The sequence below is a fragment of the Hippoglossus hippoglossus genome, chromosome 6 (assembly GCF_009819705.1).
Source record: "Hippoglossus hippoglossus isolate fHipHip1 chromosome 6, fHipHip1.pri, whole genome shotgun sequence".
NCBI classification, from domain to species: Eukaryota; Metazoa; Chordata; class Actinopteri; order Pleuronectiformes; family Pleuronectidae; genus Hippoglossus; species Hippoglossus hippoglossus.
Genome location: NC_047156.1, coordinates 5,735,524 through 5,760,679, shown reverse-complemented (window position 1 = coordinate 5,760,679; position 25,156 = coordinate 5,735,524). Strand labels below are relative to the sequence as shown.

Sequence of the window (25,156 nt, the reverse complement as noted above, 5' to 3'; positions counted from 1 at the left end):
ACAGTTAGTGGTGGTTCAGCCTTTTCATTTGTTCCCTTTAAACGGCCGCTACACTATGAACCCGGCGGGGGAACAGCCAACTAGAGACTGTTGTTATTGCAATAAACAGACGAGTCCAGTTGTATAATTTGTTTAGTAATTTAGGTTAATTATCATAATAGATACACATGATGGGATTTGTAAACATATTCACGCTCGTGTGTAGTTGAATATATATATATAGTTGAGTAACCCGTCCCCCCCCCCCCCTGGTCGCCGCGCGGTGGTACGCTCCTCCCCATCTGCTCAGCCCCGGTGATACTCATAGAAACAGATTGACGCGCTCCCCGGGTCGCGATGGTCGCCGACGGCCGCAGCGAGTGTTGTTGTGTCTGTAATGTTACGGAGACGCCATAAACCGCCGAGGAAACTACTTTCTAATGTGAGAAACACACGTCCCGCTAAACCGCCGGTCCAAACATGTCCCGGGGATGTACCGTGTCCGTGGAGGAGGTCCAGTCCTGGTGGGAAGTCCCCGCCATAGCGCACTTCTGCTCGCTGTTCAGGACCGCGTTCAACCTGCCCGACTTCGAAATAGAGGTAAACTGCGCTCGTGCGCCACTTTCAGCCGCGCCAATGTGTTCAATGGCGGAAATGAGAAGTTGTTTGTGTCAGGTTTTTTATCTTCCTCACGTCCTGTTTGGTTAACCAGCTTAGCGGCGTTCCGCGAACTTCTCCTGCGGTTCACGTTCCTAAGGCGATCCTGTTAGATAACGAGCTAGCGGGGTTCGTTAGCCCCGCGGTGAGCTAGCGTTCACGGGGCTAACTGCCGGGCGCGTCGAAGTTTGCAAATGTCAACATCGGGGGTGAATAAAACATTAACTTCGTTGTCTAGTTGTGGTCCAAAGTGTGTGCTCACGCTGCGTGTTGTGTTGTAATGCGGCTCTGGTGTTGGGTAACTTTTTTTAGATAGAGCTGTCCGTTCGATACAACCATGTGCCCTTCGTTTGTTTTCATTCGAGCCTCATGCTTGTGTCGAGGAGCGACCCCCCAAACTTCTGGTCCTTTTTAAAAATAAGACATGATTGAGATAACGTGAGACTCGAGGAGGGGAAGGGATGTGAAGAAGCGAAACTTGATCGTCATCTTAAACCGATCACAATCGTGCCACCGCACAAATGTGTTTGTGCGTCGGCAAAAGTCGCACGTTGACTTGAATTGCCTGCTCCTACTGAATACACTACACTACTGCAGTTTTTTAAATATATGTATATATCCTCTATCGGATAAAGTTAAGTTCATGGCGTGAGGCTCGAGTTTATTGTCTTGGAGTTGCCAGCCATCTGGCTCGGGGGTAGCCATAGGGACGCAGATGCTGTTCGGGCATTGTTTGCTCGCCCAACTCCCATTTCCCTGCACGAAGTGATGCTTTAAACGATAGTTTCTCATATCTGTTCTCTACGAGGAGTGAAAGATGCACAACCACGCACCTGCGCTTCATTCTAACATCTGAATATACGCAAATTACTACAGCGCGATCTCACAATTCAACTTTATCGCTCGACCCCCCCACCCCACCCCTCCTCCTCTTGGCTCTTCTCGATCTATTCTTAGTTTACAGAGCTGTTAATTCCCATATACATATACCCCCCGTGTTACATCAGCGTTAATGGAGATTTGTTCAATCCTTCGAAGAATGATTGCACTTTAAAGAAATTGGTAAGGTCAACACCACGCATCAACAGCCTCCATCACTCATCCCCACCCCCTTCCTTCCAGCGAGAGAAACACACGCTCAGGCATCGCTTTGTTATTGAACGAGGTGGAGGGCAGATGGGGGGGGGGATCGCGTTGCGCTTATAGTTTACATGGAAGTTGAGGGGTTGTGAACTGCTGCTTTTCTCCTGGTTGGATTAACGTAAAACACGTATTTTTGCCTGGTTTTACTTAAAAAAAAAAACGTTTCTCGTGTGTTGTTTGAGCCGTTTAGCTTTTTTTTTAATATACGAGGTTCGATGATATATTCGTCTTTAACCGCATCACTAAGCACATCACATGTGTGGATACACCCCTTCAAATGGATTTAGAGGAAATATTGAGATTGATATAGTTATTATCTTGAGCTTGGACATCCTAATCAGACGCACAAGTGTTCAAGGTCATAACTCCTCCGGTTCTCTGTCATTATCTGCAGCTGCAGTGATAATAATGGTTAGATAGCAAACACGACAAGAAACCGTAGGCTTTAGGTCTTTGATTGATGTCGATCCACTTTAATACGAAACGGTGAAACTAAATATAGAGTTAATCTTGTCCCGCCACATATTTGTGGTGTTAGCACCCTGTTCAAATTACTGAATTATATTTATAAGCCCGCTGGGACATGGGATGGTTGATGGTTTGTTATTCAATTTGTATATGTCAGTCCTGTTTCCTATTTTGTGATAGTAGACTCAAAATGTGTTTCTAGGGTCTGATTCTCACTTCCCGAGGGCTTTTAAAGGGACCATGTTGATGTTAGAATCCATCATAACTGATCACATGTAAAGAAACAACAAATTTTAAGCCTGTACATTGTGTTTGATAACTCAAAACAGGAGTTGGCGTCATATTAGACACAAGTTATCATGGATCATTTCCAAAGGATGTGACGAATAAGCAAACTAGTGTTTTTCGCTCACGAATGGGTTTGAATTTGTATACACGCCATTAACAAATTGTCACAAACTAAAGCGCATGTTGTCAGGATTACAAAACGTGTCCGACCTACGTGATGAGTGGCTCTCCAGTGTTTGAAACAAGAAAGTACTTCAAACCAGTTGGTAGATTGTAATTCAGAAAAAAAACATACGCATTTAAAGAGGGAGTCCGACATGTCTGACCTCTCTGTGGTTCAGAAGTCAATCCTGGTTTTGGTTATACTCCTTCCATCTTTTCATGATAAAAGCCCATCTTTTTTTTTATCATCAAAACACATGTACCGTGCTTTGAGTTCTGCTTTCACACCCGTGTGCACCTATCAGTTTATGGTTTGAAGCAGGCTTTTGGTCAGATGCCATTGTTATGAAGAATAAAAACAAGGTGTCAATCAGACTTTGTTGTTTCAGATACTAAGCGCAGAGCTTCTTCACACTACTAGCTACACTTGGGATAAAACAATGTACAAAGGTTGATGGATCATTTCATGGCCTACGGTAGAAGGAGTCATTTTTAACCCGGGTGCAGCTTTTGTTAACATCGTCCCCTCCGACATTTACACACTTAGTCCAGCATTTGTGGAGCACGTGGGTCCTTTCTTTGTAGAAGTCGGCTTTGTAGTGGTCTCCTGTGTGTTTATGGTGACTGACCCTCCAGGACGGGACTCATCTTCCAGACTCGAGTTGGACTCAACTGCCTGACAAGAGCTTTATAAGTCCCCTCTTGTCTGCCTTAGACACTAACTTAACATGTAAAAAGGAATCAGCTGACACTGTCCTGTCCTATTAGTCTCATTGTTGTTGTCGTGCTCTTTCAAACTGTTGTTTCTGGTATCACAGTGATGTGTAACAGTGCTCGGTGACGGTTTTTATCCCAACATTTGGATCCATGATCTTTACTCTCTTGTGTTGTAGAAGTAAGAGGAATAGATACGCAGACATGTTTGTTTTGCTTAATGCCACATACCAGCAACAGGACAGGCTGGCCTGGGCACTTCCCACAAGTGTTGCACTTAGGCTGACTCATATCTCTCTACCTTTTTTATCTTGCCTTCTCTAGTCTTGTCAGTATAGTTTCGACATCAGAAAATAATTGAAATTTGATTCAATTATTTTTTCTTCCTCATACAAGATGTTTAAGCGGTGTGAGAATGTTTGGGTTGTGTTGGTCGGCTACAGTTATATTGTATCTGTGGATATTCAGGTTAAATTACTCAAGAATCAGGGGTTTGGAACGGGGGCAGGAAGAGGCCGTCAGTGCTCAAGACGGAGTGGGTGGCGTCGAGTGATTTCACTCTGGTCTGGGCTTTAGTGTCAACAGTCTTTGACATGTTATCAGTCCTACCTTGTAGACACAGTGTCTTATGTTGGTTGCTGCTGACTTGTATCAGGCTTTTCAACCTGGCCCCTATGTTATACCGGTTGTGGCCTCTGAGGGCCTCAACCAACTCTGCACATCAGTACTTCTGTGTGTTACCTTGCCTAGTTTTTCCCTCTGGTGTCAGGGAGATTCATAAGAAGGGTGTGGGACACATACCTGCACAGCATTAGTTTGGTTGTGGAACTCGGATCTTGTTGGTTAGGTAAGAGGGATTTCAGGGAAGATAACTCAGGATGGCTGATGCTCCCGACTGACTGTCTGTAATTGGTTCACTGAAACGCCTTCTTCTTATCCCCATTATGGAGACTTTTGTAATTAAAGTAATTAAATTTCAGATCACAAATTTTTTACACCCTATGAAACCACAACCAGGGTGGATGTTGAAACTCACTGATCCAGTCCAACAAGGCTGCTGTGGTACTGTTTCGGGGCAGCTCTCTTCTTTCTACGGTGCTGGTCAGTGATAATGGCGTCTCCCCCCCACTCTCCTTGGCTGGTCTTACAAAACAGCCCCCTGCACATTGTTCCTGTGCTGATACACTTCACTGTCGCTGGTTTCCACTTTCCTCACACTGCAAGCAGGGAGCTGTGTGGGTGAGATGGAGAGGAAAGAAAGAAAGAATGAGTGGGAGGGAAGGGGAAAGAGGGGAAGTGGAGAAAATGTCCTAGAGATGGAGAGTGAGGAAGTGAGAGGACATTAGTATGAAAGCGCAAAGTGTGATCTACAAGAAGAAGGCCCAAGGTCGACATAGTCGCTCCCCCCCATGCCTCGCTTTTTGTCCCTGTGGCGTATGCTTGATTTCTTGGCTATGTATCTGTGAAATGATGCCTGAAATCCCGCAGCTAACGGACACTGTAGACCTCTGATTCTGGATCCTCAATGATGTGCCCTCTGTCACCAGACATGGCTCCTCATGGCAGGGACCTTTTCCCCTGTCATCTTCCCACTCTGTGCTCTGCGGGCAGCCTGCTTGGCACATTGTCATGCCTTTTTATTCCTTGTATCTTCATCATTGGCTTGTCGTCGTCTACTTTGCCCCTCGATTATGTACATTATCAATACAGCAAATTTCAAAGCATTGAAACTGGACCTGTCATGTATATTTAATGTTTTTCTCTGCAGATTACTAACACGGCACTTTGAGTTTGTCATGGTGCAGATGTTTGTGTGAAAGCCCCATGATCCCGTCTTCCGGCTGTAACACATTGATCCATTTATACTTTGAAAGTCGTGGCCCATATGGGTTAGAGAAGCTGTTCTTTTACTGCAGATCTGGTTTAAGTCGTGTCTTAGAAGACTCTGTCACATTTGGCAGGGGGTCATTGCCGCCCTGGTGTGAGAGGAATGGCACCTGCTGCTCCCACGCGCCGGAGTTGATTCCACCCAGATCAAACACACTTGATGTTTATAGTCATAGATCATATCCACTACAGAAGATCTATATACATACCACAAAGACTGGATGTGCAGAGATGAATTTTAAAGGTGCAAACTGGCTTCTGTTGCCACTTCTGCTGTTTCATTTATACATTTTTCTTTCTAACCATAGTCTCTATGGTACCAACTTTTTTATGTATCTCTTTTTCTCTGTAACACCTGAACTTTTGACGACCTCCCTCCCGGCAAACCGTTGATCAACCCTCACCGATGTTTTCATTCATGTTACCTGAGTCGACCATGTGTGGGTGTGTTCAGGTTGTACCTGATTTGCAGCTGATTCACTCCCCTGTTTGTTTTGTTGAACCGGCTAGGGTGGGACAGTTTACATCATCAGCATTGTTGTAAGTGGTTAGAGTTGGTGATATGACATCATTACCCACAAAGGCCACGCACAACATTACCTGATGTGATGTATAAATAGACAGAATAAATATAAACCGTTCGGGTGTGAAGTGTTGCTGCTTTCAGACTCAAACCAGAACGTCGACATTCTCCTCGACTCCTGAAATTCTCCTGAGGGGCTGGATGTGAGAACGTTTGAGCCAATGTGAGAATACAGCAGGATAATGTCAGAAGAATTCACAGTGAACAAGGGCATGTCGAGGACATTTCTAACAATAGATCTATGCAAAACTGGGGGGGAAAAACAAAACAAAAAGTATACAAATATATTTAGATGTTAAAGAGGTGCCATACACACTTCAGATGCCGATGAAGATGTCAATTAAGGAAGACTATGAGATCCGACAGCTTTTGGTGATATGAGCCAATGTCTATGTGCTGCATCCAAAAGTACATGATTTCAACAGTAATACGTTATACTGTATATGTTATGTCCTGCCGCTTGCATGCCCTTCCCAGGTGCGACACCTCACCTGAACGCTCCGGACAGGGATTGGAGAATGTCAGCACGTTTTCTGGAGTTCATGTCTGACAACAGCTTAAGCTCTTATTCAGTTTTTCTGCTACTCTTGCTGTAAAATATCCTCTCACTCATTATTACCTGTCAAACTCTTCATCTACATTACTTCCGTCTCCTTTCCAGTCCGCACAGTACCCCATACCCATTTGCAGTCCCATTGCCCCATCCCTTCTCGAGCCCCAGCAGTCCCCCCGTCTCTGAGCCTCAGCCCCTGGCATCACCATGACTAAACCCCAGATGGTGGTTCTTTCTTTCCCTTCCCCCTGGAGGGTGGAGGCTCTTCACTCTGACTGGGTGCTAGCTGCGGCTGCTGCTGCAGCCCTTCTGGGGTGGGGGCTCCTATTTTTTTTTGTTGAAGCCCCTAGTGTGATTATAAAAGAAGATTTAGTCCTATTAGATCTGGTAAATAAGTGAGAGCATGCTGCCTGTGAGCAAGTCCTTGTTTCTGTTGTCTACAAAGCAGATGGATTAATGGGGGAATAGGATCAAGGCTTTAGTGTTGCTACATCATGGCCCAACTTCAGACAGACACACACACACACTCGCTGATTCCCAGTTCTTGTGCATTATAAGTGCAGATAGCAGCCATTTAATATGTGTTGCCAGTCTGGCCTCCATTGGTTAGCTTTGCTGCGAGGGCCATAGATGGTTGTCGTAAAGATGCGTCACTCGCAAAAGCAAATCATTTGTATTTTTCTGTGACATCTGCATGATCGTCAACATGGATCATTGGCTGGTGATTGAAACCACTGAAAATGTTTTTACCTTCGACCTTGGCCTGTTTTATCTTCTTTGTCATTTCCAGTGAAGAGATTGAAGCCCCCCTCTCGACAGATCTGTAGTGTTCACTCATCCCTTGCATCCCTTTCTCTCCCCCTGTCCCACCCACTGACACATCCCCAGCTCAGCCCTTCTTACAGCCTCACAGACACCAACCTCTGACACGTTCCTTTCCAGATCAGGCTCCACATAATGCCCTCAAAACTTTTTCACACTCTGTGAATACCCCAAGAAGATCAAGAACCCCTTTTGCATGTCTCTCTTAATACCCTTCCTCACATGCACTGCGAGGGCAAGAGGCTGCTGCCCCTCCCCCAATTGTGATTGACAAGTGAGAGCAGCAGTACATGCATCAGATGGTTTCACATGGGGAGTGTGTGCTCAGAGGGGGGGGGGGGGGGGGGGGGGGCAGAGGGGCAAATACACTGGGGTTTGTTTCAGCCAGTTCCATTGTTGCAGCTCCCCATGGTTCCCTCTCTCTGTCTCCAGTCTGTGGCGGCATCCCTCCGCTGTTGCTTTTTCACCCTGTGTGTTTGTGGCTGGTTGCGAAACACAGATGAGAGGAGTCAGACAACTCCAGTAATGAGAGCTTCATCAAACCAGGTCTCATCCAGTGGGAGCAATGTAAAGCTCACTGGTTGCTTCATGTTTTTAGCCTGCTGAGAAACCGTGTTCTCTGTTGCCCTGATGTGTGTTTGTGTCTGTGTGACTCAACATCACAGCAAGAAGAGGTAATAAAGAAAGATTTTCATTCCAAGACATGGCGCTGTTTGTTCTTATAGAAAACAGAGAAGGCACAAACAGAACAATGCAAAGACAGAAGGAGCACTGAGATGTAAAGTGGTATAAAACATTTTTGAGCTGTGCTAACTAGAGATTGGCCTGAGTCAGAGTGACTGGATGCAGAGTAGGGATGTGAAACTGGGAGGTTTTAGACAGGTTCCAGCTGGAACACACTCTAATGTACAAGTACTAATGTTTTTCTTGTTTAAACAGTGTTTTTAAATTGAAACTATCTCCATTCACACAAGAGTATTAGTAATAATCCCTTTACATCCATAATTCAACACCTGAAAATGCATATAACTTGACCAATCACGAACACTGGACATGTGCGTGCCGGTGTATACAGGAAACAGATCGTCAATTCAGAAGTTGTTTGCTTCGGAACAACAACTTTGAAAAGTAAGACGTGGGATTTCTTTTATTTGATAGAATATGGGGTTGAAATGTGGCTGAACCTAAGTGTTTATGATGTTTCGCCTTCACTGCAAGTAGATGAGTCCTGACTGATGAGATCCAATCGGGAACTGAATCTAGTGACTTGAGTCATCGTTTCAAAATCTCTGCCCATCAATATTACAACACAGCCCCTGAGAACTCCATAGCCATGTGGATGAGAGGTCAATCTAGCAAGAGAGATGTGTTTTAAAAACTAAACACTACATAGGTGTGTGGATGTAGCCGCCGCCTTCAAGGATTGGCACAGTCCAAAGGCTGAAATAAAAATAACTCTGGTTGATTTACTCCTGAGTCTTCTCAACGCCAACATATCTCATTATACTGTTGGTTACGACATTTTCTGCTGCTTATCCAGAGTCAACTCATGGTGGCAGCAGCTCAAACAAGGTAATATTAGCTACAAATATGTAGGCTGCTCCTCACATGTTGTTACTGTCAGCACTGTTACTCTGTCATTTACAACTGTAGTAGTAGGTGTGAAAAAAACTTGGCACAGGCATGTTGTTGCTTTTACAGTGACACAATGAAATGAAATCCAGGAAAGCTGGTTTAAATAATAGATCTGTTCGTCTGAAGGCTTAGCATCAGTCAGAAAACAAACTGTCAAGGTGACAATCAATTTAGTGCTCATGCGGATGATTGCCATGTGAGTGGAGGCGTTTTCAGACATGACCTGCGGGTAAAATCCTGCAGTCTGCCTTTCGCACATGGACAACGCAGCATGAGATTCTCTGCACAGATGCGTTCACAACAACAAATCCTCTGCATTATTCCGACGAGAGGTGGAGCAGCCGGGTGCAGCAGGAAGTGACGCAATAACCCCGCTGCAGAGATCAAGTGGTTTTCATGACAACACACGGACACAAGTGTCGGCAAACACACAAAGATCTTTGTCTGTGTCTTCTGCGTGAATGACACTGGTTTTTCATCCAGAGATAGGCTTTCTTTTAGTTTTTTTTTTCATTTTCCAGAAAAGGATGTGACTAGTCCCAACTTTTTCACTGGCGGATCCTGCCTTTCGGTTGGAGCCTTCTGCATTGGTACCCTGGTTACGTCATAGAGAATTAGGGAGCTGGGTTTTTATACAGAGGTCAGTCTGAATGTGGCCTAAGCGACTTGGGAGCTATTGCACCGTTGTTTGTGAATGTAAGGACCATGACACACTAGACTGACAAAGAAATGGTGCCAACTGCTGTGTCACAACTGTGTCACCTAAGGGCTGCTGCACACTAGAGGATTTTCATCTCTTGACTGGTTTTTAAAAAGTGGCAGACCACAGACAAGATTTTTAATCTTCAGAACACAGACACTGGACGATTTTTGTCTGAACGTCAGACCACACACTTGCCGTTTGCAGGAAACAATTTCAGAGTGGCAATTCCAGAGACTTAAAATCTCACAGGTTTTTAGGTGCATTACTGCCACCCTCTGAACTAGAGTGTGGAACTTCAGAAGAAAAACAAACATGTAGAAGTTGTGTTCTGTTTTGCAGTGGAACAAAAACAGCTTTGGATGTAGTCATGGCTGAGAAGGCTTGTACATATTGCAGCACGAGCTGGAGGTTGTTTTTGAGTCACAGCTGTACAAGTACGCAACATCTGGGTGGCGCTTCCTGGTCAGCTCGCTCTCGCAATTGCAGATTTCTGTCTGAGCCGATTTCTGTTTCATATTTACAATTCAAGATTGGGGAGGCTCTGACTCAATTGGTAGCATTAAGATTATTTGGTTAAACCCCCCCCCCCCCCCCACACTTCAGGATTATTTAGGCAGATACTCGGCGCAGAGTGACCTTCACTCGGGAACACACACCGTGATTGTCCGAAGGGGCCCGGTTATCCTCTAGTGTGCAGCAGCCTTGAACCCCCATGTGCTTCCAGTTTCAGTCCTATCAGTCAATGATCAGTGATAAATGCAACATGGATAACAAATTTTGTGTTATTATTTACCATCAATAACTCTGTGTGTGTTTGTGCACATGCACTGAATGTTCATGTAGTTGGAGAAAGGGACCACTCAGATGTCATCTGAAGTAGGAAGCTTCATTTTATACGAGGAAGTTGATGATGTGACTTCCTCCGAGCCGGCAGTGGAAGTATGAGACATGCTTGCTGCTGCACCGGGTGGCCTCCATCTCCTGTGCTTAATGATCCTCACCCGCACAGCCAGAAAGCCGCGCCAAGGCAAAGGGTCTCCGTCTGTGTGGAGAGAGCTGGACTCCGGAAGGATCTGCCCACCATCCCATCTCTTCCATTACACCCCAGCCGCCTTCCCCACCTGGCCATGACATTGACACTGTAATAAAAGTCAACTGAAAGCTGACACTGGCTGTACAGCTGTGTCGTGTATGAGCTATATTTACTGTTCCAACATGATAGTGCAGCTCATTCAGCACAACCTGTAGTCACTCCTCTTCTTCGCATGTTTTCATAAGCAAATGGTGTCCTTGTCTGCTGCATTGAGATACTAGTTAAGGCCGGTTTGTAGGACTCGACTCATAACTCGACCTCAAACATATTGAAGATCAGGAATGGTTGCAAAGGCAAACCAGTCAACAAGTTCTTGTTTTGATGTAGTCAATCAAAAGTGTCTGGCAGTAACTCAAAGATGCTGATGCTTTCCACTCATCAGATCAACAATACATCCTGAGGATGCGAGGGCGTTTTCCTGTGGTGTTATGGCTGTGTGTGCATGTTTGTCATGTGGCAGGAGGTGGTTACGTGTGGGGGTGGAGGGTGTTGTCAGATGATGGCTCCTGGAGGAACCATGTGTGAGCTGAAAGTGGGAGGGGAGTGGGGGAGGAAGAAATAAAGAAAGAAGCAAAGGAGAGGAAGAGAGGAGCCTTTACACAACAAACAGGCCTCCCTTCCCCCTCCAGCTATCCGTGCATACATCCTCCAACTGTTGGTGATATAGACCCCGGAGGAGCTGTTAACAGCAGTGGCGTGGAAAGTGTTTGCTGTGAAGGTAGCCAGAGGCCAACCCCCTGATACTATAGGCTCTGTGGATCTGCCACAACCTTGGAGCTGCTGCACTGCTTATCACAGCCTTTTCTTTCTTCCCTCTCATGTCACATGCAGCTTGCATGGGTCAGACACAAATACATGCAATGTACTTCAGCCTTTCTCTCTCTCTTTCTCTCTGCAGATATCATTTGACACACGATGAGGGTCTTGAATGTCCACTGAGAAAGGCACATTTCACTTTTATCTGCAATTACAGATGGTCTGCTCTGCCTTGAAGACAGAGGTGTTTTTTTTTCTTTAAAGCAGTTTAACCTAGATATCTCATTGCTTTTACAAACTCCAGTGAGGTCCCCCCCCCTCCACTCAGTGGATTCATGTCTCATTTACATTAGCCATGCTCACATCAAACAGAAACCTGGTGTTTAGTCCTTCGGTGTGAGACTCATCTTAGGCCTGCATGCAAGATGGTGATAATGAATGTTGTTTGACTTTATCTATTCGTATCAATCAGCTGTCAGAGGATTATCTTTGGCCATATATCTTATTTATTATTATTTCGTCCTTGTGTTTTCCTCATGTCTGGTAAATGATGTCCAGGTGTCAATATCATTCAATAATTCCCAGATCTAATAGCATCTGGTAACAAAGGCTGTGGGGAGGGTTGCATTTTAGGGTTGAGTGACACAAGCTCACCCTTTCAGATACAATGCATGTCACACTGTCGACCTGAGGCTACAGCCACTCTACTACGTTTTGCTTTTAAAATGCATCCCTGTTGCTATGTTTAGGCCTGGCCTCCACACTACTCTGTTTCTTAAGCACCTAAAACTGAGAAGATAGGAAATGCTGTTGGCTATTTTTAGTTTGAAAACTGCGGTTTTTACACTGTAGGATGAAGTAGAAACTAGAAACTCAGATATTCTAATCGATGTCACAATCGCAGTCACCCACATTCGTTCCCTTACTGGTTCTTTTTAGTCACGACATAACAAGTGGTGAAGGTAAAAATTAGCTTAAGCTTAAACCTTTACTAACAGTTCCAAGAAAAGAATTTCCTCGACTTACTTTTCACCAGTTTTGTTTCTCGTTTATAATATTTTATGTAACTGAGTAACCAATTGTGCCCAGTGTACATGAATGGTTAAGTGATATTCATTTTCAGTTGTGTTAGTATATAGACATGGATAACTTCTGAGATGGAGCTAAATGCTCGTGTGGATTGAATTTTTAAAAACACAGTTTCATAAATGAAAATGTACTAGTATGGATGTAACCTAAATGAATTCTCACCTGCAAAAGGAGACGGAAAATTGAATGTGAGCGAGCGATGGCCGAGAGAAGCATTTTCATCCTGTGTATTTTGACAGCCGTATTCTGGTGGGAGGTACAGATGTCCTTTTTGACATTTCAATTGGATCGTAGCATGATAGAAAACATAAAGAGAAAGATTATAGAAACCCTTCTAACTTAATCGAGGTGAGACAACCTCTGCTTTGTTTGCCAGTTGGTTGTTTTTGATTTCATGTGCTGATTCTGACAAATCCCTGAATCAAATTAAATCTTAAGTCTCGCCTCTGTATCATGAGATTTCATATTAGGTTAGAGGATATTAGAAGCAGACTGCCACTCACATTATGACGTTCATTTGAAAGCGTCCAGTCTCTTTCACTTTGACAAACTGCACGTGTGTTCTTTGTTTCTTTAACATTTACCATGGGTTTAACCTGAGCCGTAGTAAAAAAATAAAGGATTTCTCTGGATTTTGAGACCCTTTTAAAAAAAGTCATGTGACAAGAATGCATTTATCTGTTATGCTTTTTTTGAAAAGCTGGCTTTACATCTTAACTACTCAAATGGCACAATGTGGAGCGCATACCTCTACCAAAGTCCAACAGTCCTCCAAAATTCAATAAAGCTGCACAAAATGTCATATCAGTTCCCTGCTGGATCTTTTATCAAGTTACATTATTTCTTTCCTGGGAAATGGTCAAATCCCGTTTCGTGGAAATCTGTGTGGTTGTTTTTGTATAATCTTGCTTACAAACGGACAGTGGTGAAAACTTAACGTCCTTGGCGGATGTAATAATGCTAGACTGCCATTTTGAGATCTGTTTTATGTATTCTGCAAAGCCAGGTCGGGATAATGAGAATGAAAAAAGGCACAAAAGAGATGCCTTCTTAAGTTTTCATCTCCTTCAGCTTGGGCCAGGATTTTTTTTACTCCAATAACAGAACTCACCCATTGCATATTTCATATGGATGATCTCAGGATGAATTTATTTAGCGCTTAACAGTTAATACCAGGTCTGAACAAGGTCTTAGTGATCTGAGGGATCAAATCTCAACTGCATCTTTATTGTGTTATGGGTGCGCTACACCTGTAATTAAAGCTGTCCACTTGTGATCAGATTACTCCAGACAAATGTTAATACCAAGTCTGACTGGGGCCTATGTGTGACTGGAGCTGCTTTCAGACATGCACTGAGCGCCACACTTTCTCCGGAGGAGGAGCGTGGGTGAACACAAATGTCCGAGTGAGAGCCTCCGGATTATATGCAGACTTTCTGTCCCTGGCTCCCTAGTATACAGTCAGCAGAAAGTCCGGAGAGTTCGATGTGAGAAGCGACATATGCAAAAATGAAATAAACAAACAAAACAGATTTCTCCGGATGAAAAACTGGTGTCATACACATAAAAGACACAGACAAAGATATTTAGAGAGTTTGAGGCGATGAGAGTTGACGCCGGTGTCAGTGTGTTGTCAAGAAAATCACGTGAACTCCACAGCGGAGTTAATGCATTACTTCCTGCTGCACCCTGAATAATGCAGAGGATTTGTTGCTGTTGTTAACGTGTCTGTGCAGAGAACCTCCCACTGCGATGTGAATGTGTGAAAAGCGAACTGCAGCTAAAGTCCGGGCCCAGTTCTGCGGACTTTATCCGCAGGGCATGTCTGAAAACAGCTTATGACAAGGACTTGAGAGGAAGAGAAAAAGACAAGTGGCCAGTTGTGTTAACACCACAGGTGTTACTTCTCACACTGTGTGACATTTTATTGAATTGATACCTCAAAGAATTGTTGTGTTGTGTTGTTTTCAGCTGAGATTTCAAACAAGTCCAGGCGAGATGCTGCTAAATCTTTTTCCACCATGGTGTTGAATCATTTTTGGAAGATTCAACGCTAATCCCATTCTCCTTTTATTATTTAGGATTCAGTTATGTCCCCAGCTACAGTGGAGCCAACAACTGGCTGAAGCGAGGGCCCCGTGTGTGGGGTGAGGAGAGATAAGGAAGACGGAGGGAGGAAAAGAATGGGGTGGAGAGGGGAGTGAGGGTGTTGTCAGGGGAATAATAGAATGCCTCAGAGGCCCTCATAGACACTGGGCAGCAAGACAGGGGGAGGAAAATGGTGTGGAAGGGAGGAATAAGAGGTTAAGCCAGTGAGAGAAGCAGAGAGAGGAACAGCAGGGGAGTTGGGTGAGAGAAATGGAAAATACCTTAAGGGTGAACTGCTGATTTCAAGCCAGGCCCACAGAGGGTCTGTGGTGATGACACACCTTTTTGACTAAGCCTTTACTCACCCACCAATCTTTGCCTCAGTGTGTGTGAATATGAATAGCCTGTTTTGTTCAGTGATAAATCTGACAGCTTGGATGTGCGATTTCTTCTCTTTGTGGCTTATCACTGATTCAGCTCGCTTATCTCTGAGTCCCATTGATCATTAATGTTAAGCAGCCTAAGTAGTGAGCTGTGTTCATTCTGCTGAGACGCGTGCACGAGTTTGTTTTGGCATAGGTGTGTGTTTTTGTCTGTTGTTGCCTGTTAGTCAAAGGTTGCGAGCTGTGTCCTTGTAGTGTACGTGGTTATTGAGGGGAAAGGTTTCCCACAGGACATATCCAGCTGCAGTGGATTGTCCCTGCAGCCCTTCATCAAGCTGAGTGTTTGTTAGCACCAGAAGAATTGACCGGCTGGACGGATGGCTGAAGAAAGGCCACGGACACCACATTAATTCCCCTTCCCTCCGCCATCTGAGATGCTGTGTTGCACATCAAAGGTGGAGCGGGGTGGTGTTAATCCAGGGGCTGTAGCAAGCTCTCCACTCGGCTGTGCTGTACTCGACCCTCCACTCTTCCCCCAGCTGTGGCCCCCGGCTTTTTTCAAAGTGCGATCAAAGTGCAGTTTGTCTCTGATCGATGGCGCACTCTGGCCCAGTAGCTGTCTGACATGGGACCAGGAAGTTGAAGGGAGTGTGACAAAGGATATCTCTGCATCCTGCACACATGTATTTGTATTTAGACGTACAATCTTTCTATATTTATTTAATAATCAGAGCTCACTGGCCATGACAGAGGTGGATAACATGTACACGTGAAAAAGCCATGAGTCATGTTTTCACTTTAGCAACTGTTTAAATGCAAGAGTAACAAAAGTGGGGCACCCTGTAACTCACCTGGCTGAGTGGTCACCCCATATACTGAGGCTTTAGTCCTCTGCAGCAGCCACAGGTTCCGACTTGGGTCCCTTTGCTGTGTATCTTCCCCCGGTTGCTTAATCTGTCCTATCAATAAAGGAAAAATGTCCAAAAATGATCTTAAAAACTAAAGACACCTTGGTGACATTACGTTCTATAGGATCCTTAGCGTTGTCTTTCATCACTGTCAACTTCTCCTGGTAAGGATTCTGTCAGTGTTTTTTACCAGAGGCCGAATTATCTGCAGAAGTCTCCTCCACTTCATAACAAACATGACCCAGTTATCAAATCCAGAAATGCAGCATAAATTACAGAAGCAGCTTTCAGACAGGAGGTGCCTGTGTGAACTCAAAGGTCCGAGTGAGCGGTCCTCGGTTTCTATGGACTTTCTCTGCCTGGCCCCTTAGTATGATGTCCATAGAAATCCAGGAGATGAGGGTTAGTTGATCTGTGGGCTTTTAAATTGTTTTTTTAGAATGTGCTCATAAAAACCTAAGAACACAGTTCTTCCTTCGAGTCATGAGACTGCTGATTTTTATGTTTGTTTGTTTTTTAGAAGCAGGAGCAAGTTGTCCTGAGTGTCTCCTTCATGCTCTTTTTCGTTTCCAATCTTAAGCATAAATGGTCTGATCTTATCTAGTTTTCTTTATCAACCTCCTTTCTGTCCGTCCCCTTCTGTTTTTCATTGCGCTGACTTGCTGGCTCGTAGCTTCCGCCCCTCTACATGGCCAGGAGGTGTGTATGCTGACCTTTAGTGACCCCCTGAGCTCGCCCAGGTTCCTCTGTTGAGAGGAGAGAAGAGTGTGGACACCAATTAAATGTGCCTCCTCGTCCTTGAGATAATTTTAGACCAGTGTTGAAACTAAGGGGAGAGGAAACTATAGACTATAGAAACCATACAGCCAGTTTGGATCTGTCGCTAGATGGAGAGCACTCACAAGAGCCCCTTTCAGACACGACCTGCGTGTAAAATCCGGAGAATTGGCTACGGAGTTTACCCAGAGTTTGTCTTTAACACATGCACAACACAGCGGGACGTTCTCTGCACAGACGCGTTCACAACAACAACAAATCCTCCGCATTACTCAGGCGAGTGGTGGAGCAGCCGGGTGCAGCAGACAGAGGCAGGAAGTGACACGTCAACTCCGCTGCAGAGATCACATGATTTTCTTAGCAACACGCAGACATCGTAGTCAGCTCTTATCAACACAAACTCTCTTGACATCTTCGTCGGTGTCTTCTACGTGTATGACACCACCTTTTCAACGGGAGATATTTGTTTTTTCATTTTTGCGTCTGTAGCGCGTTACAAGCGTCATCACCCCTCCCACTCGCTCACGGTGAATCCAGTGGGGGATTCTCTGCTGTGTTCATATATCGGATTCTCCTGGATTTCTACGGACATTATCGTAGGAGGCCAGACGGAGATAGTCCACAGAGGCTGCGGAGCGTCACACTCGGCCATTTGCATTCCCACATGCACCTCCTTTAGAGAAAATACGGAGGAACGGCAGAGTTCAGTCAATGTCTGAAAGCAGCTAAGGAGGTTTGAATCTAATCTCTAACTAGAGAGCAGGATGCAAAATTGAGCTACAAGTAAAATGGACACTTGCCTGATGAAGAACTTAGCATTTCTGCCCTCTCAGGCTCCTGTTCCCTTTCTTTTTGCCCTCTCGTTCTACTCCAGAGCCTTTCTGGTGGGTATCATTGGAGAGAGAAGTGCATGCTGGGAAAAGCCGTGTGGGGAGCTGCGTGGGGTTGGTCAGCAGAGGAGAGGCGGGGGCACGGCTGTGTTGCAGCTCCAGGCCCCTGCTGCCTGCCATCTCTCCTTGGTGCTTTCAGGTCTTTTAGAGTTTGCTCGGCTGGTTACTGCCGCTTCATAAAACCTCAATGGCTGAAACACAAAGCCAGGCAGGAGAGGGGTCATGGCTGAACTTGAACCTCAGCTCCAGCCAAGCAGCCACTGGCAAACCAAGAAAACCCCAGTCAGTCAAGTTGCAAATTCCAACCATCCCTCCTGCGGTCTACCTCTGCCAGTTTACCTCACACTGATAGCAACACTCTTTTACTTTGGATGAATTAACAGCATTAAAACCGCTAACTCTTTTAATGTTGTGGCTGATGTATAATTACTGAGACTCTCAGGATTTTGCCAGTCAAATCAATACAAATATTCGGCAGCTGCCTGGATCTTACTCATACTCACCCTGGGTCCATGTCCACAGCAGCCAGAACCCAGCCCAGACATCTTCACCGGGCAGATGGGACAAGTTGACATAGTTGAAGGATTTTTTACCCCAGAGAGCCGTGTGAAAGCAAGGAGTGTTCACTCTGCTGCTACTTCTTGGGACCAAAATGTTCCCTGAAGTCCACTGCACGCTGAGAGACCATAATAGAAAACCTTGTGCCTGACAGTCTCAGTTGATTGACAGGTCTTTAACTGGTGTTTTGTATTGTTTGACTTTCAGGGGGCAGCCCTGATAATTATAGCAATGGTTTAATACATCAAATATCACCTGTGGCCATAATGGTCTTAATACTTTTACGTTTTTTAAAAGACTTAGTCCTTGTGGATCTGGGAACATGTTATAAATCTGCCCGTTTTGTACCTAATTCTCAGCTCTGTTAAATAGAAGTTAAGTTGTCCTTAGTTTTTACCCTTGTATTTCCTTTGTTTTGTCTAGGAGTTGGAGAAAGCCCTGTCAGAGCAGGACCTGGACTTCCTCGGGGACCTCATTGCCTGTCTGTTGCAGGGATGCTACCAGCGTACTGACATCATGTAAGTATCAGAACTAACGTCAATATATTCACTGTAAGGGTTTTGTGTGTTCTTTCCATCATTGGGAAATAAACATTTGAAATGTATGTATACAAAAACAACACTTAAACTATTAACCTACTTAAATGTAAGCATGTTTTCCGAACATAGAACGAGGAAGCTTACTGGCAGCCGATGCATCATGAGGTAGAAGGAGTGGAAAATGGTACAAGACGACTCAGATCCTCTGTTCCCATGTCCCTAAAACCATCCTAAACCTGCTCCGACTTGTATTGTTGAATTATTTGTGGCAGACTTGGGTCAAAGACTTAACCCTGTCAGGACTAGTACACTGCGTGAGAACATTATTTCTTAATAGACTTAGATGCACAGTGGAAAACACTGAATGTCAATTTTTTCCTTATTTGATTTATAGCTGTCAAGATAAAACCAATATTTGACCTCAAAGTAGTCATAGCACGAGGAACCTTCAAAGAAAGGTTGAGTTAGTGGAAACATGACTCGCTGAGGAGTCAGAGTTAACTCATACCACAATGTGAGTCAACCTCTGTGGTGAAATCATGCATTACCTCTGCTGTGAAATATAGGAACAGCACCGCCCCCTAAGCTGTATTTTTCTATGAGATCAAACAATGGGAGAAAGTGAGTATGTAGCAGAGGATGTTATTCAAATCTACAAATGTGCTTCATCTCACACGGGGTTTCCCCGCGTATCCACCTCCTGCTCTAGATCCACATTAGAAAGCAAACTCGTATTAGTTGGGTGATAAACAGAGAGGCTGGAATGATACAGTTTTCTTGTCCAGGGAGCCGCTCACAGGACGACAACCTGCTTTATTGGACTGGACAGGCACTGGCATCCTGGGGGTGGCTGTTCAGCATTGGCCTTTCACAGGGCTGCCCTTTTCATCCACACATGTTAAACGCTCTGCCGGAGCAGTTGGGGAGGGGGGGATGCTGCAGAGAGAATGAGGGATAGAAAGGAAGAGAGAATTGGGAAGTGAGAAGGGGAGGCTTTGTGAAAAGTGCACACTGCTCTTTCAAGATAAGCCATATGTTCTGTCCCATTTTCTCTTTGCTGCTGCGTAGATGCTCAGCACTGCCCCGAGCACTTGTTCCGTTAATCAGAGCTTGAACCGAACGTTACAGGTTAATCTGTTAGACCTGAACCAGAACCAGCATTTATTTACCAGCTCATTTCAAAGAAACTCCATCTCAATAGCCACTGCGGTTGTTTGAACTTTGCTTCGTTTGAACTTTGTTTCTAAACCTATCTATTACAATGGTGCGTGAGTTGATAGTGAAACCGAGTGTTGGCTTTTCAATGTGCACACACAGCATTTGCAATTGAATTGGTTGGATTTATCTGAACTGACAGATCCCAATGAACCAAACAACTCCTCTGTCTGTGTGGATTCTTTGTTATTGTTTACGATGAACGTTATATCAGAGTTTTTAAACATCCTTATTTGTAGTTAGTACATTGTTATGTTAGTGAGGACTTTATGATAACAGCCATTATTTATAGAGCTCCATATAATAAGATAAGTCATCTCAGGGCTCTTAGTAGCTCTAGACAGTGCAGAGACTCCGCATTTCTCTATGAGCTAGAACTTAGTGGCAGTGACAAGAATAAACCTGGAGCTGAATGGGGCTCTGGGTCGGTGCCGGCCTCATTGGTTGGGTCAAATGAAAGTGAATCAAAAAATGTCAGGGACTTAAAATAATCACTAACCTTATGCTGTAAAACACATTAAACTTAAAGAAACAATTCATGTGTAAGAAAGAAAAAGGAAACGTATCTAACTCAGACTTGCTTCAATCATTAAAATACGTCAATCAGTTGTCATTCACCCCAAACCTGCGACCCTCAAAGAACGTCGATCACAGCTTTACCTTGGGTTGAGACAATAAATGACAGATTCTACGCCACAGTGGGTTACTGTAGATTCTGCAAAGACAAAAACATATAGTATAGACACGGTCACACAATAGCAGTGAGACGACATCAAACACAACAACAAGGATTGTGACAATATGAAGGTAGATCAGCCACAGGAATATCAGTTGCTTCTTATAGGTTGACAGTTATTCATATGGGTAAGGTTTTTAATAAATGTGCTATGCTGCCATGTTTTTTCATCATGTTTAAAGTTGTACATTTTGGTGATCTGGAACCAAGCTGCACCTTCCCTTTCTCACTCTGTCAATCTCTCTCGCTGTTTTTCTCGGCTCCTCAGCCCTGAGGCGTTCAGCGGTTACCTGGACGACATCATCAGCTACCGGTGGGAGCTGGAAGAGGGGAAGCCCAACCCACTTAGAGAGGGGCCCTTCGAGAATCTGCCTCCTCGCACTCAGGTGGAGCTGCTGCACCGGCTCTGTGATTACCGCCTGGATGCTGCTGATGTCTTTGACCTGCTGAAGGTACGACACTCACGAGGAGCAGCTAAACGAACCCGAGTCAATTGAAATCCAAGCCATCTAATTGTCGGCAATGATACTGGGCATTAGAGCGTTGCAGCAGCTCTATTGAGGTTGCATTAGTCTGTATGCAAATACAACAGAATGGATTTCCATTACACTTACTGTACATTTTGGTACAGATCCAGGAATTTATTTTTCCACTTTCTGTAATATTGCAAGATAAGCGTTTTAAATGTCACTGTTTTCCCAAGGAATAATTCATGGATCTTGATCACACAGAATATAAGCATATTAAGGGCCTTGCTATCTATGAGTGTGTGAAATTTGGTCTAGCTTCATTGAATTTAAGGGGACTGTTGAGCCTCATCATGGGTATGAGTTCTACTGCGTTACCTTCTAGTTTTATGTACATTTAAACGAGCAGACTTAACAAAGGTATGTGTGTCCTGGCATAAACAAAGCTGTGATTAATTGTAACATGACAGTTTTATCCCTGTGTTGTCTGTCAGTTTGGTTTTTCTGTCCATATATTTTGCCTTTTTGTCATGAGATAAGATTTTTTTAAAGCCAATTTATCACATTCAATTAATAAAGGCACTCAGTGAGATAATGAAAGCGCTTCATGTCCGTGTGATTCACAGCCGCGTAGGCTAGAAGGACTAAATTACCTCACCCACTGATGATTTAAAAACACAGTCCTACACATGATTTATAAAAAATGTAAAGTCCCCACCCCCACTGTCCCTCAGGGCCTGGATGCAGACAGCCTCAGGGTGGAACCGCTGGGGCAAGATGAAAATGGAGCCCTCTACTGGTACTTTTATGGCACTCGTATGTACAAAGAACAGCCTGTCAAGAGGAAAATTGATAGGATCAGGTAAATACCACTGAGTACTGTGTATCGCCTTCATCTGTCCTGTTCACCAGAATGAAGAAGTTATGTCACTGCTCATGTTTTCCGCATTTGACAAGCACATTTGACACTTGTTTACAGGCCTGTTACAGGATAATTATAAATGTTATATCAAATGTCATTGCTAATTACCCCCTGTTAAAAGGCCTTATTTTCTTTTTCAATAGTGAACCCTCTGAACTTGCGCTACCAGAGAAAAAGAAAAGGGGAAGACCACCAAAGAAAAGAAAGTCTGACGACTCTAATCTGAGGTGAGAAAACTTTTCTGCCTGTCATCAGTACCATCAGCAGATTTCAGAGAAATGCTGACGTGTCGTTATGCATGTGTTACACAGATGTACGGGTCGTGTCAAAAGAATACATGCATTGAACTGTAGAGGCCATGGCAGGTCGTTTAGTTGTGTGGTCTTTGAGTGATATTAGATATAACATGGCTTTATACAATCATATAAAACAAAGGTTCTAGCAGATAATAGGCTATTCGATTTTTGCTTGTGTGTGATCCTTTTCTTTGGTCTTGGTCGGTCTTTGTACAGAAAGACCTTTAACCTACTACTAGATCTGCAATGTAATTAATAATTAATTGTTTCTTGGGCACATTTTCTCTAACCAATCGGTGACCACACATGTAATGTAAAGGTCACGAACACGTACTGTAATTTCATTCACAAAGTACAGGACTGCTGCTCTTGCATCAGGACTATTGCATTTTAATATTGTTTATGTCATTTTGTTCTTTCTAGCAATCTTTTTGATTTATTTATCTCCCTGTTTTTCTTTTCAGTGACACAGAAAGAGAAGAGCCGGAAGTCAAGACAGAAGATGTACCGGAGGATCCTCCCATAAGGAAAAGTGAGATGATCTCATCATTATAAGCTTTTCATATTTATGTTCCCAACATCATGGAATCATGGAAACGTAATTTTTGATTTTAATCGATACGCCAACGTGTCTCCCCCCACCAGGCATCAAGCGAGGCACTTGGTCCCTTGTGTGTGAGACTGAGGAACAGTGGGTCAGTCTGGCAGAAAGCATCAAGGACAAACCCTCCTCACAGGACCGCCACCTCTACCGTGTCATCAGCCAGAACTTTCTGCCCGAGATCAGCAGCATGATTGAGCACAAGGTCAGACACGTTGGAGTCATAACCATTAGTCTCAATCACAGCAGCCCATACTGGCTCCTTAATTTCCATTTTCACTTTTATCATTTTTATCAGCCTACCTTTTGCTTCATGGGTAACCACGCTATTCGAGCTTGACAGGTTGAACCTCCGTTTAGCTGCTTCTAGTATGTTCTGCTGCAAATCACCGTCAACCGTCTTCGTGTAGCTGTTTTGGGGGATCCTGGATTCTTACCTGGGATGGCTGCAGGACGGGTGGAGTGAAAGCTGGTCTGAGCTTGCCCTTAATTCTGCGCTCAGGCTTAGTGATGATGTCGGCCTCAGGCCTTTAAAAATAAGACATGACAGTGAAGAACTATGCTTTCCCGCTAGTTTGGTAGAGTGAGAGTCCAAGTTTGGCCACACCGGGGGTCACGCTCATTTGTCAGCATCTTCCCTGGAATGTGTGTTCTTCAGGAGCAGATTGTTTGGTGTACTTGTTGTTTGTTTTGTTCATAACGAGCAGGAGTCCACAGCCGACACAATTTACTCAGTTTTCCTTTCAGTTTAGAATATTTCAATGGTTTGCAATACAATATATATTTCAGAGATTGAGTGCTGCAATTATTCAAAGCCCCCAGCAGGTCCTTGATTTTTATACCTCCTTTTGTATTAAGATGTGTGGGGTTCACTCCACTCCTGTGTGATGTATAACCAGGAGTGCCTGTTGCTATAGAAACCCCCCTCAGCCTTTCTCCATCATCATCATCAACAGTGAAGTAAAGAATCCTGCTGGTCGTATTCGGCGACAGAGGGGTCACTCACTTTTCACACAAATGGTCACACAAATGGATGAATGTGGTCCTGTCCTTCACTGACTGTACAACTCAACATTATATACGACATTCAGAAGGCCCTCTGTCTGTAGCTTCCCTCAGTACTGGATGTTATTGAAGCAGCACAGAAGAATCACAGACTTCTTTGTTTATGATCTGTTGTTATTCCACTAAAGACAGATTTATTTAAAACCGAACCAGGCAGGGCTTCCCACTCTACATGGTCTCTATCAAACATGATCACAGGGCGGAGGAAAAGAACTCTGATTAATCTGACTTCGCTCAAAGACTCAATTAAAAGGGAAGAGCATTCCCCTAATGTTCCTTTTTATATGCAAATAAATTCCCCTGATGTCGCACAGCGGGAGATTACACTGAAATACCCTCTTTATTAATTATATATTCATTACACCAACACATTTCACTGTAGCTGTGTAGAGAGTCTGTTATTGATTTAAGACTAAATTTATCTTGTTCAAGCAGACAGTCGTCTTTTCATTCTGTTTGCTCTAATTAGAGACAACAGATGCTTTGACGTTTAAAGCACTTTACTAACTCTCGCCTGCTTCGAGAGAATGAAGAACACATTTCTCAGAGTCCTTGAATCCCTTTCCCCTAAAACACACACTAACATCTGCCTTTTGTCTGCAATGGGAATGGATACGATCGGCATTCACTGCGATCGGCAGTGTTGGAAACGGGACTCCCGGGTGAATGCTTTAATTTGTCTGTGATCGTGACGCACCAGGAAAAAAAGACAGATGCAATTGCCTTTATTGGCAACAGGAAAGGGGTTTACCCTCGTTTTAAATAACCTGTTTATACCTTCTAATTTCTGTTTTAAAATTAGTAAGGTCTTCAACCTGTTTATAAGGAAGCTGGAAATGCCTGTTGAATGGTTTTAAATGTAGTAATAGCATAGTGTAGCGTGTGTATACTTCACATAAATATATCCGTCTATGTGGGTGTGTGCCTACAACTGTGTCCAATACACTGTGTGTTTAGTCTTGAATCCTTTCTTCCACACATCTCGGGCTGCTGTCACCAGCCATTTCACGGGGCACTGACAGCAGGCGGGAGCTCACCTTGAGGCAGAGCGGAGCCTCTTGAATGACAGCTCTGCTGTGCCGCAGGATTCGCTCTTCAACCTCTCTCAGTGGTGACACCAGGGGCACTCCATCTCTTATGTGCTGGATGGTGTGGGGGATGTAGAGAGGAATTGTCGAA

General features: G+C 44.2%; 1 protein-coding gene across 1 annotated transcript in view; it reads left to right on the top strand.

The window, feature by feature from the left end:
• Positions 1 to 322: 322 nt before the first annotated feature.
• The window catches only part of LOC117763250 (cat eye syndrome critical region protein 2 homolog), a 35,008-nt gene continuing 10,174 nt past the window's right edge, over positions 323 to 25,156 (top strand). Inside the window, 7 exon segments of the mRNA XM_034588211.1 lie at positions 323 to 579; positions 18,560 to 18,654; positions 20,895 to 21,078; positions 21,828 to 21,955; positions 22,159 to 22,242; positions 22,776 to 22,843; positions 22,957 to 23,117. Coding sequence (XP_034444102.1) covers positions 460 to 579; positions 18,560 to 18,654; positions 20,895 to 21,078; positions 21,828 to 21,955; positions 22,159 to 22,242; positions 22,776 to 22,843; positions 22,957 to 23,117 — 840 coding nt within the window. The 5' untranslated portion in view covers positions 323 to 459.